Genomic DNA, 18,039 nt, shown 5'->3' with positions numbered 1-18,039 from the left:
AGAAAGTTTCATATTCTCCCATTCTTAGACAAATTAAGTGACTCACCCAGCACTTTCCATTCGCCTCTCACTATTTTACGGGTTTAAGGATAACTTCCCATCACACTAAATTGTTTTATGAGATTTAACACGATTTTACTTTTGCAAGCTTGGAGTACAGTGATTTCTCCATATTCTGGCATGCCAACAGCTCCCCGTTCAATATTCCTTCCAGCTTAAGCAGATGGTGAGTTCCAAAATTCGTACGTATGGATAATGTTTCGTGACTAACAAAAATAAGCTGCTCAGGACACTTATATCTTTGAATTAAATAACTGGGGATGTGTTCAAGAAAATCCTTTTACATATTGCTCTCAGGCTCCAAAAAGTGAAGTTTTTTTAAAAAATTGTTTCTAAAACAAGAGCTCTAATAGTTTTTTTGATTTGCAAAAGGCAATTTAACCAATTAAGGCTCACAATTGGATCCTCACAGGCAGACTCCCAAGGCTGTGCAAAGCCCCACTGGTAATTCCCAGGGGTGAACAATTTTTATAGTGGGGGTGCGGATGATGGAAACCATATATTTGGTGTTTGTTACTACTACTTCAAGACAGAGGATGCGGGATACAGCACCACTGGTAATTCCCAGGCAGGCGCCTGCTCTCCGTGGGATGCCTCACTAGCCTCAAGGGATCTCACTGCAAGACGGGGACAAAGTATTTCCAGGTGTCCAGAAGCTAAAAGGAGGAAAATCTACATAGTTTCAGGCACTGCCAACTCTACTGATTTTGTCAAGAGTCTCTCAAGATTTGGTATTTCTCCTTCAAGTCCCCACCTCTTGGATTCACAAGAATCCCAGCTTTTGTTTTTGAACATCAAAACAAGTAAGCGCCTAGCCCTGTGGCTGCAGAGACAAGCTTGGAAAGGCCAACCCTTTAGGCCTACCCCAAAGGTGCAGAAATCAGAAGGCCAATGTCGGGGTATTTTAATTAGGGTGCCGGCTTGAAGCGGTTTCCATCATATACAGGGTTTACAGCTTCTTTCAGTGGTTCTCAGCCCCCCGCTACACACATTAGTCCAGCCCCTCTGATGGACAAAAAGGACCCAAAGTTTAATAACTTAAAAAAAATAAAATCTCCTGATGGTTAAGGCTGCCCCAGCGTGTGGGGCCAGCCCTGGGGGTGGGAGAGGAGGGGCTGAGCCCTGGAGGTGCCAGCAGAGGCAGACTAGCTGGGGGGTGGGGGCACTGCCCTTGCCTGGCTCTCCCAGCCCCGCGCCCGGGGGACCCTTTGCCCCGCCCAGGGGGCTGATTTGCAAGGCATTCCCCAGACACAGCCAGTCCCGGGGCACCGGCGGGGGGAGGGGCGCCCCTGTGACCTCCAAGCGGGGCGCATCGCGCGCTCGCCACCTGCCCAGCGAAGCCGGGCTCGAGCGGCCCCGCGTGCAGCCCCCCCGCCCCCGCCCGCGCGGAGAGGGGCCGCCAGACGCTCTCGCGAGAGCCGGCAGCTGTTTGAGCGCGAGCCGCGCGCGCCGCTGCACAGGGCGGGGGATCGGCCCCATGGAGTCTGCGGCCCCCAAGCAGCCGCCGCCGGCCGGGAAGAGCAGGAACCTGCCCTGGTAGGGGAGGCGCCGTGCCTGGGATCGGGCCCCTCCACGTCCCCCACGCTGCATGCGGCAGCTGGGATGCAGCGACCGGCATGGGGTGTGTGGGGCTGCTGAGAGACAGCGCCCCCCGTGCCCCCCACCCAGCTGCATGCAGGAGCTGGCATGGGGTGTGCAGCGCTGCGGGGATCCGGGCCCTCCGCTCCCGCTAGCCGCGTGTGGGAGCTCCCCGCCGTGCTCCCCACCCAGCTGCATGCAGGAGCTGGCATGGGGTGTGCAGCGCTGCGGGGATCCGGGCCCTCCGCTCCCGCTAGCCGCTTGTGGGAGCTCCCCGCCATGCCCCCCCCAGCTGCATGCAGGAGCTGGCATGGGGTGTGCAGGGCAACGGGGATCCGGGCCCTCCGCTCTCGCTAGCCGCGTGTGGGAGCTCCCCGCCGTGCCCCCCCCCCAGCTGCATGCAGGAGCTGGCATGGGGTGTGCAGGGCAGCGGGGATCCGGGCCCTCCGCTCCCCCCAGCTGCGTGTGGGAGCTCCCCGCCATGCCCCCCAGCTGCATGCAGGAGCTGGCATAGGATGTGCAGGGCAGCGGGGATCTGGGCCCTCCGCTCCCCCTAGCTGCATGTGGGACCCAGCCCTAGCCCCCTGCTGCATGCAGCAGCTGGCATGCGATGTGTGGGGCAGCGGGGATCCGGGCTCTCCGCTCTCCCTAGCTGCCTGTGGGAGCCATCTCCATCCCCCTGCTGCATGCTGGAGAGCTGGCATGGGATATGTGGGGCAGCTGTTATCTAGGCTTCGCTCTCCCCCCTTCCCCTGTTGCATGGGATACTGCACGGAGGGCATAGCTCAAAGCCAGCACGGTTCTGTCTTACCGATTGTTAACTCCCTCGTGCCCTCCCCCTATCTCCTAGTTAGAGGGTACAGGTCGGTACCAGACGATTGCAGGGGGTGAGCCATAGGGAAGCAGCAGTTCCTGCGGTCAAAATAACTTTTATTCCCTGCAAGGGGTTGTGCAATTGCACTAGACTCCCCTCCCCCACCCTCCACCCCTTATGCCCTGCAGTCTGAAAGGGGTCCTGCTTCCAGCGGGGAGCTGGGGAAGTCATTCGTTCCTGAGGAGTGGGAAGGGGAGATGCTGGGGAAGCAGGATCAATCTCAGGCACTTAGTTTGTATAAGTTGGGGCATGCTGGTTTGTTTGCTCTCCAGGTCTGATCTGGAGTAGCCTGCCCTCTCCATGGACCTCATTTGGGAGAGCACTTAGGTAAATCAACAACCAAGTCTTTTACAACTTCAAATGTCATTTTCCTCCTAGCATGGGAGATGGATTCCTCCTATATCTGGGACAATTTGTCCAAAGCCAGTTCCCTAGGGATCAGAAATAAGGCTACCCTGCTTTGGTGGCTCTTAGTTCTGCATTCACTAGGCCTGGGCCACTCTAAGCTCAATACAAAACATTTATGGTTTTGTTTTGTTTTTTTAAAAAGCAGGGTGTCCAACCAGTCATGTACTTGGCCACACAAGAACACACCTTACCTGCTCTCTGAAGTGGGACCATACTGCAACTCCCACCTCGGCTGCCTCCAGCATGTCCTCTGCCCACCTCCAATCAATTCCCTGTAAAAGCCAGTGTGAAGATATAGAACTTGAATAGTATCTTGCAGTTAAAAGCATGGGGTTGGATCTAGTCCCTGAACTTGTGTGCTGCTTGCAGCATCTATAAAGTGATGTCACTGCAGCTGGTTCATGCAAAGGTTTTTCTAAATGTATAGGGTAAGACAAACCTTTGGAGTATGTAAAGATACTGTAGATGCCAGAAGAGTCACCTGGTTTCCAAATTTAAGAGGGAACTGCAACAGGAATCCTATTTAGCAAGTGTTCAGCTGGGATGAGTTGGTGCCTGGACTGGACTCTCTGTGTCAGGATTCAGCAGGGGTTTGGATTTGATGACGCTGGAGCCTACTCCTTCCAGGTTTGGGGCAGAAAAATTACAAGCCCAGCTCTTTTTGTGAAGTTTTTATCATCTTAGACTTGACTCAGAAAACAGACCCCTCTGAACTACAGCCAGAACTATAGGACTAGATTTTGATGTCGGTATAAATTCAGAGTAGATTGAAGGTGAGTGTTAACCTAGCCTTGTGGGTTGTTATCCAGCACCGGGAAGAGAACAAAGAGAAATCTCATGCCTGGAACACCTGGTTTCTACACTTGTGAAATGCCTGAAGTCTCAGCTCTTCACCTGCATTTATATTAAAATATCTTTATCTTCAGGGTGGAAAAATATCGTCCTCAGACACTGAATGACCTAATTTCCCATCAGGACATTCTGAGCACCAGTGAGTATTTAGTATTGCCACCCTTTTTCATCAGAGCCTTTCTATGCCCTTTGCAGACATGAGCTCCCAGGATACCTTTGAGGTAGGCAACTATAATTCCCATTTTACAGAATGCTGAGGCAAAGATGGTGTAACTTGCCTGGGGTCACGGAGGAAGTCAGTGGTAGAGCTGGTAGTCAAACCCAGAGGTCCTGTACTAGCCAGTAGATAATGCAGCTTCTCTTTCGCTATGAAACAAACATCTTTGTAATTGGTGGCAAGCTTACAGAAGCCTATTAAATAGAATCACTTCGTCATCCAATCAGTAATGTGTTGCCATTATTTTAACATGGGTCTCTCATAATAAACCCTTTTGGGGCCTGCATGAACCTTTTTAGGGGAAATGCTCTGGTTCTTTTATATGGGAGGAAGCCTAGATACTATAATAATCCATATGAAATCACACAGAGAGATGAAAGGTGCCACAGTTGCTTAGAATTAACCTGTTAAGGGGGTCCTCATTGCAGCCTTTGTAGGATGCCCTTCCTGCCTCTTGTCGTGTCCTTATTAGCCTTTCAGCATAACTGTTGTAAATGAACATGCCTGTTCCTGGAGAGTCAATCCAGCTTTACAGTCTTGAGTTCCATGCAGTATGTTTGTTATGATCATCAGAAGAAGTCATTCAGAGTTCATCATCCTTTCTTTTTGGTGCCAGGGGCCACAGATCCGTTACGGTGGGTACCTTAGCCTGCCTGGGGGAGGAACCAGACCTGTCCGTCACTGGCAGTTGGAATGCCCCTCTCCCTGAAATTCCCCCTGGTTTTATCCGCCTTCCCAGCAGTGGGCAGCTTGGCCACGCCACTCAGCTGCAGAGCTTTCCTGTGGAACATTCCCATCTTCTCCCTCAGGTTTCTGGCTCACATGACCGCTAATTAATTGATCTGTCTTATACCCAGTCACATCCTAGGACTGCATTTTTGTTCCTTGGGAGATTGTCCCGTGAGCTCCTTTTCCCCCTGTGGTGTTTGTAGTAGCGGCTGCCCTAGCACGCTTCCGGGAGGGAGCTAGGCGGGGAAGAGCCAGAGGCAAAAGGCAGGCCCATGGTCCTGCTTCGCTCCCCTCGTTGAGAGCTTGGCCAGTTGTGTGGGCAGAGTACGGTTTCCCCCTCACAGCCCAGTCTGGCTGGGGCCCCCTCTCCCAGGAAGGAAAAGAGGCTGTCAGGATTGGTATTGCCAGCTTCAGGGGCAAGCGGCTCGAGGAGTGGGAGAGCAGCCTCGCTGTGGAAGAGCAAACAAGCAGGAAAGGGCTTCTTTGCCCCACCATTTACTACATTCTAGCTCCTTTGGCCTCCGTTTTAGGAGGCCTGAGGGTCCCCCAGCGTGCACCAGTCACTACAGAGGTGAACATGGCCGTCTTCCCCGCTGGTGGGAGACTCAATGCTTTGAACTGAGGGAGATTTTTTTTCTTTTTTAAACCTGAAGGAGTGGTCTCCTCACGAGACAGGCCCTTTGCAGACAGCCACGCCCAGGGTGGTGTCACCTCAGGCCCCTCCTCTGGGCAGGAAAGCTCTCAGGTGGCATCAGCCCCATAACAAAAATAAATGGCATGTCATCTGACACCCTCCATCCACTATCACAGGCAGTGCTGACCTGGCGGATGGTCTGGCAAGTATGGGCCTCTCAGCCTCAAAATGTCACAGCTTAAAGGGGTCTCCCTGTCTCAGAGAGCGGGACACCAGTCTGTTTCATACAGGTAATAGGGGCCTTTGTCATTGAATCAGGTGCTTGGGCAGATCTGTTCCCAGCTCTCGTCATGTTAGTGTGGGAGATCCTGGGAAGCTCAGGCTAGTCAGAGTCATCAGACCAGTAGATTGACAGTCCTGGCCCTGGCTGGATGCTGAGAGCAGTACAGGTCATGTGGCAAGCTGAATGAGTCCTAATATACAAGAGAGAATACCACTTCGTAAGTGACAGCTGGAACAAACCGCAGGCATAGGTGCTGGAACTAAGGGAGTGTGGGGTGCTGCTGCTCCTTCCATTAAACACAGGGTTTACAGTTTGGGTCAATGGTTCTTAACACCCCTACTGTAAAAATTGTTCCTGCATGCCTGACTTCAGGTTCCAAGGTGAGGTCAGTAGCTGCTCTCTCTTAGAGCAACTCCAAGATTTATAGGGCAGTGGCTGCATTGAGCAAACTGGAATTTCCAGCCAGAAATATCCTTGCTCATTTTAAGTCAGGTTGGTGGGCATTGATGACTAATCTCTTTGTATGTGGAAACAGCAGCAAAGAACCTTGTGGCCTCTCTGTGTGTCAAGACCCCAGTTGCAAGGTGGTGAATGGCCTATTTAAAGCTGGGCAATGTCTCTCACCTTTCCCACTGCTTTGGGAGAGCAGCAGTGGGACTGTTTGTCTTTCTGGCTGAAGAGGCTGGGGCTTTGGGGTCTGATTACCCTCGCCTGGGACCTTCCACTGTCTCTGCCTCACAGAGGAGGGCTGCTATTGCCAAATCCAATCCCGCAACCAGCACCAGACAGGTTAAAAATAGATCCTTGGAGGAAGTGATGATCAGTTGGGTCCTAGTAAGATGTCAACAAATGAAACTTACTCAAGTGGGTGAAGTCCATTGTTTAAGGCAGTGGGAGCTCTCTCACATGAGAACCAGTACTGTACTTAGAATTCAGACAGGGAGTCCTCACGACTGTCTCAGTATTCATTCCCAAAGTGAATTCAAGAAATAGTCTTCCTTCTTTCAATTAATCAAACCCCTATCTGCAAGGGCATTGACAGTCTCGGGGCAGAGAAGTCTCTTTCCTTGTCCTGAGAGCTGCTAGGTGGCTAAGTGACCAAATACATTCACCGAATACTACATATCGTTCAGCTGTTTGTTAGCCAATGCCTTTTTTTGGCAGAAGTCTTCTCCATGCCTCAGTACCCAGGGGAAGGAAGAGGATATATAGAAGGAAGAGGATATATAAACTATCTCAATTTGGATGATCCTGTTTCTCTCCCCTGGAGTCATGCTGCATGAAAGCCCCATTGTAACAAAGCTGTGGACCTTAGTATGGTGAAGAGTAGGGACATTTATTTGCACTCTACCTAAAAATCTCCTTTCTTTGAGTAGTAAGGTCCACAGATCCAGCACACCCTGGAGACAAATGGTCATCCAGAATAGAGATGGAAATTGACACCCAAAGATTCAAGTTTATTTCATTAGGGGACGTTATCCCCATGCTCTGTGCTTTTTCAATATTTAACACAATCTGTAATTTAGGAAAGTAGAATGGAATTATCCCAGCTGTGGAAGTTGTCAGCCAGAGCAGTAGCTCTCAACCTTTCCAGGCTACTGTACCCCTGTCAAGAGTCTGATTTGTCTCCTGTACCCCCACATTTCACCTCACTTAAATTACTTGCTTGCAAAATCAGACATAAAAAAATACAAGTGTCCCAGCACACTATTACTGAAAAATTGCTGACTCTCATTTTTACCATAATAATAAAACCAATCAATTGGAATATAAATACCTCACTTACGTTTCAATGTATAGTATAGAGAGCAGTCTAAACAAGTCATTATATGACATTTTAGTTTGTACTGACTTCGCTGGTGCTTTTTATGTAGCCGGTTGTAAAAGTAGGCAAATATCTAGACGAGTTGATGTAGGCACTGGAAGACCTTGGTGTACCCCCAGCAGGACGTGTACCCCTGGTTGAGAATGGCTGAGCTACAGGGAACTTCAGGGTGTGAGGCATTTCCCTATTGCTAGTGTCTGCTTGTTTTAGTTCTGCTCCCAAGCTGCAGGCAGGCAGACGGAAGTGCCCAGTGTAAGAGATCTGTAGATCTTATTACTCAAAGAAAGGAAACTTTCAGGTAAGCACAGATAAGTTTTCCTCATTCCCACTGTGTGGGCACTTAAGATCCTGTGGCACTGTTTGTAAGGGCAAGGATGTCCTAGCCTACAGCGTCCCCTTCCCACCTCCTTTGGGCCCCACTTGGCTCTTGGCTTCATGAAGCCTACATTTCATGGGTGGCTGTCATGCAAGGGGACTCTGTAGATAGCTGATGAAATGCTCAGGAGCAAAGGGCACACCTCTAAACTAGACTATGTCAAAACCAAGCAGGACTTTTAAGCATTTTCGAGTAAAAACAAACAAACAAACAAACTTGTTTCAAATGTGCCCCTCACAAAATGGTCTTGTGATCATGTGGTATACTCTGAAGGCATCTGGAGTTTGGCATGCAGGGGATGCTATAGGTTAGCCCCCTAAATCTAAGAGCAGGAAGACCACAGCCTCTCACTTAGTATCTAATCAGAAGGGTCTCTTTTCCTCACCCCCTAACCCATCTCTCATCAGTTCAGAAGTTCATCAGCGAAGATCGTCTGCCTCATCTTCTCCTCTATGGACCGCTTGGCACTGGCAAGACCTCCACAATTTTGGCATGTGCTAAACAGCTCTACAAAGACAAGGAATTCAACGCCATGGTTTTGGAGGTAAAGCACAGTGTCCTGCTGGCCCCAGTACTCTTGTTCATTTGAAGGTAGTACTTTCCAGCTCCCGTAACTCTGCTGTTGGTATGGTGAAGGGCTAGCCAGGGTTACCGTTAGCATCCTGGAGTGCTTCTCTATAAACACAACTAAAGATCAGCTTCCCTTTGCCTCTCTAGATATTGAGACCTGCATGTACGCTGCAGTCTTAGGCCTGGTGTACCCAAGGAAGTTGACCTGGTTTAAGTTAGACCAGTACAAGTCACTGTGTGGACAATCTTATTTTAGTTTGAGAGGCTTATGTCCATTTAGCTTAAACTTTTCCCTATTATTATTATTATTATTAACAACAACAACAACTGCAATACATGGCCCTTATAGCACTTTTCATCAGTAGATCTCAGTAAACTTAAACTGCTCTTCAACCAAAATAAGTGTCCATACAGTGGCTTGCACGAGTTTAACTAAATCTAAATCCCCACCATAGTATTTCACCAGTGCAGCTTTCGGGTGTAGACGAGCTCTTACTGTGCAGAGATGCATTAAATAATGCTAGCTCTCGCTCTCTCTCTAGCTGAATGCTTCAGATGACAGAGGAATTGATGTCGTCAGAGGACCCATCCTGAGCTTTGCGAGCACAAGGACAATCTTTAAGTAAGTGCCATAACATGTTTGCATCCCTTGCCTCACAAGAGGTGGTTTCTCCTTTTATCTATGCTTTACCTCTTTCCCCTCCCTGACATGCACCAAGTCACAAGGAGTCCATAGAATGTAAAGCATGACACTGAAATACCGCTCTTGGCTTAAAAGGAGATGGTCAGTTTTGGGGGGAAGCGCATGCTTTCTCAATGGACGGTTATACACAGGAACAGAATGGGGTAGGTAGTGACTGGACAGGAGATGTGTGGAAAGTATTCTCTGCATGATAAAGGAGGAGGAAATAAAAGTATTCAGGGAGATAAGTAGGAAAGTTATTGCAATCTCTGGGAGTACTGTAACACAAAGGAGAGAAGCGTGTCCCCACAGCTCCAGTCTGGTATGCTGTTTTGGGGGCTTTACTATAGAAAGACTGGGGAGAGTGCTGAGATGAGCATCTGGGATGAGAGTGTGGTGGGAACAGACTAACAGATTAAAGGAATCAAGGCCCAACATTCTCAGAAGTGGCCCCTGATGTGCAGTGCCTTGCTTTTTGGGAAACCCATCTGGGGCCTGATTACCAGAGATGCTGAACATCAGCTCCCAAAGTTACTAGAGCTGCAGGAGCTCAACACCTCTGGCAGTCAGGCCCTTGGGTGTATCGAGCTAGGCACCAACACTCAATGGCCACTTCTGAAACGTGTCTGTTCATCAGCAGTGTGTGAACAATGCTGCGGATGGGAGAGAAGATAGAGGATTCTGGATACGCAAAGGGACACTACTGTGAGTCTAGGGTAAAGTGGTGTGAATCAGGTGGGAGCGATGGCTTGAAATACTGGATTTCAGCCGAAAAAGAGATGGGCGTAAGGAGGAGTTAATACATTGGTAGGGCTAGGTCTCTCCTAGCTCTATATATCCCGGGGTCAAGCTCGACTCGACTCCATGGGCTTCCTCCAGCTCGCCCACTGCGGGTTAGGCTGCAGGCAGGAATGACTGAAGCAGCCATCCCCTCTCTTTCCATTAGGAAAGGTTTTAAGCTTGTGATCCTGGATGAAGCAGATGCCATGACCCAGGATGCCCAGAATGCCCTAAGGCGAGGTGAGTGGCATTTGGCTTATGACCAGAGAAGGGTGTGGTAGCTCTCAAGGGCTCTCAGTAATTTGCTGAGACAGGGCCCCATTAGGGTGACCAGATAGCAAGTGTGAAAAATCAGGATGGGGTGGGGTGGTGGAAAATAGGTGCCTATATAATAAAAAGCCCCAAAAATTGGGACTGTCCCTATAAAATCAGGACATCTGGTCACCCTAGACCCAGCTGTGATTTCATGCAGTTGTGACTCCCGCCCTCAGAGCAAGTTGTCTACTTAAGCTTTTCCCAAGCAAGTGGTAATGCTGTGCATGGGACACGACAGTGTGTGTAGCAGTGTTGTATGCAAGGGAGCTGTTGCCTAACACCCCAGTGACTGCATCTCCTGTGCTGAAGTGGCGTGTGTGTGTTTGCGTATATCCACCAGTACCATGCTTTGGGATGAAAGGAGCAATACACGTTAACTCCTGAAGGCAGCTGTGAGAGGAGGAATTTGTATGGTATCTTCATGATAATAACATGGGCTCAGTGTTCCAGGTCTTGACGAAAGGGGCCACCCACAGTAAATTCCTGGAAATTCTTCTTTGGAAGGATAAAGGGCTTGAGTCCAGCCTTCTGGGAGGTGAAACTCAAGTTCCGGGAATTCCAGGCTATTTCATAGCCTCCTGTGCCCCCGCTCTGCAGAGTGGAATGGTCTGTGCCATGGCTTATACTGCCTGTGTTCACTAACTCTCTTCTGACTGCAACAACGCAGATTGGTGCAAGTTCTGACTGGCAATTCCCTTCCCCATCCCCACCCCATTTGCAGTGATTGAGAAATTCACTGAAAACACCAGGTTTTGCCTGATCTGTAACTACCTCTCCAAGATCATCCCTGCCTTGCAATCCAGATGCACAAGGTTCCGCTTTGGCCCCCTGACTCCAGAACTCATGGTCCCCAGGCTGCAGCATGTCATCAAAGAAGAGATGTGAGTAAAAAGCATTGTTGGGGATGGGAGGGAAGTCAGAACAAAATGGAAATGGAGTTTCACATCAGGGGAACATCTGACCTATTCAGCTGCCTCCTGCCTTTGTTCATGCAATCATGGGTGTCCTCATTGCTTTCCATAATATCCTCCCTCCCCGATTTCTCTTGGCTCTCCTAAATCCTCCTCTTACCTCTGGAAGGACCAGCTGCCTTTTTCCTTCTCTCCAGTTTCCTCCACACATTTCTCCTCCTGCAGGGAACTGTGGCTTTCCTTTGTGTCTTTTCTTTTGTTCCCTTCAACCTTTGGCAGCTAGAGATGCCTGTAGGTCCTTGGGGGCTCGGTCTCTGAGCAGGTCCCTTCCTTAAGCTGCTTTGGAGCTTCAAATGCAATTGTAAGGCTGAAAAGTGACTGAAAGGAGGAGAGGCCTCCTGGAGTCCCATTTGTTTGTGGTTTTCCAGGGCAAACTTGCTTAGGGCCCCTCTGCTCTGCTGGTTGCCAGCTGTGTGAACTTGAGCTGGATTTTCTCCTCCTTACCCTCATCCCCACTAAGGAAGGTTCTGCAGGGCCAAATTGGGCCCTAATTGCACCTGAGCTGCTCCATTGACAGTGGGCCTGCCCAGGTGCAACACAGCAGAACCAGGCTCTCATTAGAGCTTAATTACTCTGTTAATAATGCTCCAGGCAGAGTGGAAACCAGCTCACCCCCTCTCTTATAGCTGTGTTGGCTCCTTGCTTTTCGTACTAAAGATCTGTCTGTGTGCCCACCCAGGGAGCTTGTGCTGGGGAGAGAAGGGGTTGTCCATTCAGAGCAGAACTGCTCTTTAAGATAAATGGAACCAGCCACGGTTTGTGGTTAAAACCTTGGTGGCACAGCAGAGTTGTGGGCTGGTGTTTAACTTCTGAAGAGCTGGGTAGCAAGTGAGACAAGTCTGAGCTCAACCTAGCCCCAAGTATTGGGGTTTTTGACATGAACCTTTTGGCCTGATTGGCCACAGGAATAGCAGGTGTAGCGTAGGTGAGGCGTGAGTGCAGTGGCAGAGTCGTGCGTGTGATGGAAGCTCATTGTGGGGGCAGACATTGCACACCTGCTTCTAGCCAGTGCGTCTCTTTGGCCCAGCAAATTCTCCTCTACTTCACTAAGCCTCTCCCCTGGGAATACTTGCTTTCTGCCTCCATAGCCTCATGGCTCTTCCCATGCCCTGCATGCCCCTCTTGCAGTCTGCTGGTCCGACTGAAGGTTGTCTTGCACAGCCCCGCTCCAGGCAATGCAGGACGAGCTGCCTGCTCACATGGGAGTGGACTGTCAGTCAGTCTACTTCGGCCTGAACAAATGGTCCTGAGGTGTCAGGATCTGTCGTCTTTGTGCCTGGCAGCCGGGAAGAGGAGAGAAGATACTATTTTGCATAGAGACAGAGGGCCCCAAACCTGTCACGGTGCCATGTCCGTACACGGCTTTGTGACATTGTCAGGACTGTTCAAATATTGGGGTGTCCCCTGGTGGCTGTTGTGTGTCTCAGCAGTTCTCCAGGGCTCAGGGCCCCTGCTGTGCATCCTGAAATCTGTGTCTTTCAGGGCTGATGTAAGTGAAGATGGGATGAAAGCATTGGTGACCCTCTCCAGCGGGGACATGCGCAGAGCTCTGAATATTTTGCAGGTACAGTCCTGTGTGTGGCTTCAGCTTGCTGCCCCCACCCCTCAGCACCAGAGGCCGCATCTCTGATTTCAGAGTGGCAATGGTGCCACTTGTGTAATGGCCAGATGGATGTCTCCTCCCTTGATGTGTGCGTGGAGTGGTTCACGGGGTCAGGTCATGTGCAACACCCTCATCCCCATGGATAAGGGAGAGATTCAGGGGCTCTTCCTCCACTTACTCGGTGTTTCAGGTGGTATTTGTAGGCAAGAGTGCAGTGCGGGCCTAGGTGTCCCAGTGTGCGCATGCTTGGCTCCGCTCCAGCCCAGGGTCTCCTGTGAGACTGGCTACAGCAGGAGCAGCCAGGTAGAGATGGTAATGCAACCACAGGCAACGGGTTCACCTCAGCGCCCTCCAGAACCCTCAGCCCTTCTCCCCAGCGCTGCAGTGACTTCTGGGGAACCAGCGCTGGCTGAGGAAAGCTGCAGCAGCAGCAGATGGTATACAGGGAAGGCGGGTGGGGAAGCTAGTCTGTTCTGTTACTGATTGCACAGATTGTCTTAGGAGGGTGAGGGGACCATGGCAGATTCTTCTTCACTCCCTGTACTGAAGCAACTGTGAAATGGCACCGTGGGTGGGGTTTCATGTCTGCCTCTTGGTGACTTGTTCAGATGACAAGCAGAACGGCTCCCCCCATGACCTTCCTTGAAACTCACGGCAGGCTCAGAATCCTTCCTAAAACGCTGTCACCGGGTTCTTAAGGGCCCAGTGACACCCGCGCAGCCCCGTTGCCTACCCTAGATTTATAATGGGTGACGTCTGTGCACTTAGAGCCGTTTCTGTTGATGATGCACAAGAGAGAACAGGATCCGGCTTGGTCTTCCATAGTGCACGGGTCCCACAGGGCTAACGGGAGGGAAAATCCGTTCTAGTCACAGAGGCTGCATCCACAGAGGGATAAACAACATGTGACTGGCCCAGGTTACCCAGTCTTGGGCTCTGAGGCTGAAAAACTGCTGTGTAGACACTTGGTCTGGAGCCTGAGCTCTGAGACCCTGCGAGGAGGAAGGGTCCCAGAGCTTGGGCACCAGCCTGAGCCTGAAGGTCTTCACGGCAATTTTTAGCCCCACCAGCCAAGCCCCAGGAGCCCTGTGGCCATGCTAGAGGTCTTTTAACCCCGTGTGGACGTACCCTAAAGGTCTGATGGCCAGAGCTGCCCTCTGACCTCTCCTCCTCTCCTGGCAGAGCACCACCATGGCCTTTGGGAAGGTGACAGAGGACACCGTGTACACCTGCACCGGGCACCCCCTGAAGTCTGACATTGCCAACATTCTCGACTGGATGCTGAACCAGGACTTCTCCACTGCCTATAAAAGTATCCTTTCCATCGCCCTCCTTACACTGCCCTGAGGGGCAAGTGAGACGGGCGGCTGACAGCATGGTGACGATGGGGTGGCATCCCGTGGCCCCTTTCGCCAACTGTGCGAATGGAAAAGGGAGGCTTTTGCTTTAAATGGCACTTGGCTACTCGAGTAACTCATGCCAGTTACATCGTTATGGCATCCCCGGCTCGTACGTCTGCATCTCCCCTTCTCTCACGGGGAGTGGTGCTTCTCAGGGATGCACAGATTCCCTTTGATCAGCACGAGGAAGCTCTGGGTGTTGCAGGCCTGTGGGCTGATGTCTGAATTGCGGATGTGGTGGAGCTCCTTTCATGTCCAACCTCCGAGCATTCAGTGCATCACTGCCAGGGAGCTCCGGGCCTGATCCTGCTCCCTCATGGCTGTAGGTTCAGAGCTGATCCTATGTTAGCTCACCCCACCAAGGATCCAGTGAACGGGGAGACAGGAATCCTTTGTTTCAGTGGCATCTACTCCTAGGCTTCAGAATTCTGTGCAAAAAAAATCCCTTGACTCTATCCCGAGAAATCCTGGAGCTGAAGACACTGAAGGGTTTGGCTCTGCATGACATCCTGACAGAGATCCACTTATTTGTGCACCGAGGTAATGCTCCTCTGGCTGGCCAGCACGACGTGTAACATGCATAGCCACCAAAGTAGCTTGTTGACGGCGTTCCTCATTAACCCATAAGAAATGAATCCCTCTTGGGGCCTGGCTACAGTCTGGGGACTCTGGGTGAGGCTGTAACAAGGGAAGATGGTGTCTGTGCTGTGGGAAGAGGCAGCCCCATGGGTAACTCCTCACTGTATATGGCTCCATTCACCGGTTAGACTGGCCAGAGGTGGGGGAAGAACTGACATGGAGCTGGCCACAGAGCAATAGCCCAGTTTGGATTTTTCACTTCCTATTTTGCAGTGTCTGACCCGCCCTGTTTCGCTTTGTGGCGCACGGTCTTTATGGCTGAGACACATTTGCTATTAGCAGCGTGTGTTTTGGTTGGGGAGAGATTGGCTGCTATTGCTGTCTCCCTATAGCAAAGCTAACACGGGGCTGTGCTGCCATCTTCAATTACTGTCTCAAATAGCCATGCTCCCTCGCAGGGCAGGGCAGGTCCGCTTAGGAGCCTTAAATGACTTGGGAGTCCTTGTGGCACCTTAGAGACTAACACGTTTATTTGGGCATAAGCTTTCGTGGGCTACAGCCCACTTCATCGGATGCATACAGTGGAAAATACATATCATACACAGAGAACATGAAAAAATGGGTGTTGCCGTACCAACTATAATGAGACTAATCAATTAAGGTGGGCTATCAGGAGAAAAAAACAAAACTTTTGTAGTTATAATTAGGATGGCCCATTTCCAACAGTTGACAAGAAGGTTTGAGTAATAGTAGGGGAAAAATTAGCATGGGGGAATAGTTTTACTTTGTGTAGTGACCCATCCACTCCAGTCTTTATTCAAGCCTAATTCAAGTTCAGCAGTTGGAGAATTGTGACTTTTAGGTCTCTAATCAAGTGACCAGAGAGGTTGAAGTGTTCTCTGGCTGGTTTTGAATGTTATAATTCTTGGTCTAATTTGTGTCCATTTATTCTTAATAATAATTGGAGATATACCTATCTCCTAGAACTGGAAGGGACCTTGAAAGGTCATTGAGTCCAGCCCCCTGCCTTCACTAGCAGGACCAAGTACTGATTTTTGCCCCAGATCCCTAAGTGGCCCCCTTAGGGATTGAACTCACAACCCTCCCTTAGCAGGCCAATGCTCAAACCACTGAGCTATCCTTCCCCCTTCTTTTGTGTAGAGACTGTCTGGTTTGGCCAATGTACATGGCCGAGGGGCATTGCTGGCACTCTAAATGACTTGATTCTTTTTTAAAACACCACATTTACTCAACCTGTCTTCATTTCTCTCCCTAGTTGACTTTCCACCTTCTGTCCGAATCCAACTCCTGATCAAAATGGCAGACATCGAGTGAGTATCCCTTCGATGCCTGTTGCTTTGTTTGCCCCAGCTGCCTTCTCTCCCCTAACAGTTATCTTTAAGATGAGGTTTGGCCTGTCTGAACCCTTCCTAAAGGAAGGTTACTGTTAATGCTCCCCCCCCCCCCCCCGGGTTCACAACTTTGTATCACATTACAGGACTGCACCCACCATCTTCAGTGGTTCCTGCATATGTTTTAGCATGGACACATGCAAAATTGTATACAGGCAAGTCTCATCTTATGCGGGGGTTCCATTCCGCGGTTAGCATGTAAAGCGAAAACCGCGTATAATGAAACACTCAGAGTTAAATGGCAGGTGAAATTGCCTGCACTACAGATGCAGTTTTTCCTTGTTTTTGCTGACCGCACAAAGCTGAATTTGCGTATGTTAAATGCACCTAAGATGCGACTTGCCTGTATTTCCAGAAGCTATCTGTGAAATAGGTTGTTTTTTTTTTTGTTTAATTGTAAAACCCATATCTGCTGCCCGACCCAGCAATACCTTCAGTGCAGGATCTGGCCAAATGGAGTATTTACATTTATGCTTTTCTTCTGCCTTAGGCACAGACTGGCTGCAGGTACAAGTGAGAAGATTCAGCTAAGCTCCCTTATTGCTGCTTTTCAAGTCACCAGGGATTTGATTGTAGCTGAGGCTTAGGTCCAGTGGCTTCCTGTGAGCACAGTTTACATCCTCACCCCTCCCGCTAAGCAGTAAAAAAAGAATGTCCTTGTCTGAACACGAGTCCAGTGGCTTCTGCAGTTCCTTACCCACTGTATTAGAAGCCCCATCTACTGGTGACAATGTGGGGGACAAATTTGACCTTCAGATACGGGCACCTCGTTGCCCTTGACTTAAGGGGAACTCAGCACAAGTAGTTGAGGGAAGAATTTAGCCCTTTGCAGCTAAGTGTGAGGTAATGGACAACTTCTTAGCACTGTGTCTGTGTAAAAGCTGCAGCATGAAATACACCTTTGAAGGGAAGTAAGGTAGGTTCACCTCTTCCCTTACACCCAAGGAAGGGGTTGACTTTGTGGTGCACACTGTGTAGCTGAAGCTGGCTGTTGCTGGGTTTTGCTCCTTTCATGTACTGGGAGACTCTGGTCCAAATTCACATCAGTGTAAGTAGCCAACTTTCCCTGATTAATGGAACTGTACTCCTACAGCAGCAGCAGACTTGACCCATTTAACCTGCAGGAACTTTAAGGGTAGAATTGTGTATAGCAGAAGGGTGCTGAGCTTTCCCCTTGTATGAGGCTTTAAATGTTTCCCATGACAATTTCACAGGAGGATCGTCTCAAACAGACAGGGTGTACCATTACCTAGTGCAGAATACAGGGGTCTCTTGATTTAATCAATGCCCTACAGTCTGTAACCTGGCTTTACAGTAGCTGCTTCTGGCCTGCTATCCTACATTGCAGCAGGTTAGTTTAGTTACAGCCTAGGAATGACAGCATACAAGTAGTCAGTTGTATGAAAGGGAAATTTTTATTTTGCCTCTTGAAGTTAACCTCTCAGGCTCCTGTGTACATGATGGTAATACTACAGATCATGGTCAAGAAAAAATTAAAACCGTCTTCAACTTCACCAATCAGGATGCTTGACAAGGTGTGTCCCAGTGTGCTCTTTACATACAATGCAGAAGAAATACCCAAGTGAAGAGCTGTGAGCGATAGGGTCCCGTCCTTCTACTAGCTTGGAGAGCGATGCTCCATGTACCAGTTGTGCTACCGAGCTGCACACCTAAGGTGGGCAGCTGTGGTACTGAGGTATAACAAATAGCTGGGGTGTTGAGACTGCTCTTCAATGCAGATGATGGGATTTCACCACCTCTTTCTGCTACAGGTTCAGTGCACACATGGGGCTCAGAGTTGCTGGCCAAAATATATCTTTAAGAAAACTGCTAGTTTAAAGGGACAGTTCCCCCTCCCCTCACTAACCTTGCCCCCAGCATTAGAGAAAGG

General features: G+C 49.9%; 1 protein-coding gene across 1 annotated transcript; it reads left to right on the top strand.

Moving 5' to 3' along the window:
• Window positions 1–1,482: 1,482 nt before the first annotated feature.
• Window positions 1,483–17,662, top strand: RFC5 (replication factor C subunit 5). Its single transcript, XM_030582722.1, has 11 exons — window positions 1,483–1,596; window positions 3,847–3,911; window positions 8,244–8,380; window positions 8,949–9,028; window positions 10,035–10,108; window positions 10,905–11,064; window positions 12,637–12,718; window positions 13,940–14,069; window positions 14,620–14,697; window positions 16,013–16,067; window positions 16,639–17,662. Exons 1-11 carry the CDS (start codon window positions 1,538–1,540, stop codon window positions 16,733–16,735), a joined length of 1,017 nt encoding a protein of 338 aa, XP_030438582.1. The 5' UTR covers window positions 1,483–1,537; the 3' UTR covers window positions 16,736–17,662.
• The last annotated feature ends 377 nt before the right edge of the window (window positions 17,663–18,039 follow it).

The sequence above is a fragment of the Gopherus evgoodei genome, chromosome 13 (assembly GCF_007399415.2).
Source record: "Gopherus evgoodei ecotype Sinaloan lineage chromosome 13, rGopEvg1_v1.p, whole genome shotgun sequence".
NCBI classification, from domain to species: domain Eukaryota; kingdom Metazoa; phylum Chordata; order Testudines; family Testudinidae; genus Gopherus; species Gopherus evgoodei.
Note: the sequence above shows the minus strand (reverse complement) of the source record. Positions and strands in the feature narration are given on the sequence as shown.

Bases quoted from the DNA above. Each gene is read 5' to 3' on its own strand.
- RFC5 (XM_030582722.1), top strand. From the start codon at position 1,538: ATGGAGTCTGCGGCCCCCAAGCAGCCGCCGCCGGCCGGGAAGAGCAGG. The intron at 10,109-10,904 runs GTGAGTGGCATT...CCCCATTTGCAG, and splicing joins CCAGAATGCCCTAAGGCGAG to TGATTGAGAAATTCACTGAA. The intron at 14,070-14,619 runs GTATCCTTTCCA...CTCTATCCCGAG, and splicing joins CTTCTCCACTGCCTATAAAA to AAATCCTGGAGCTGAAGACA.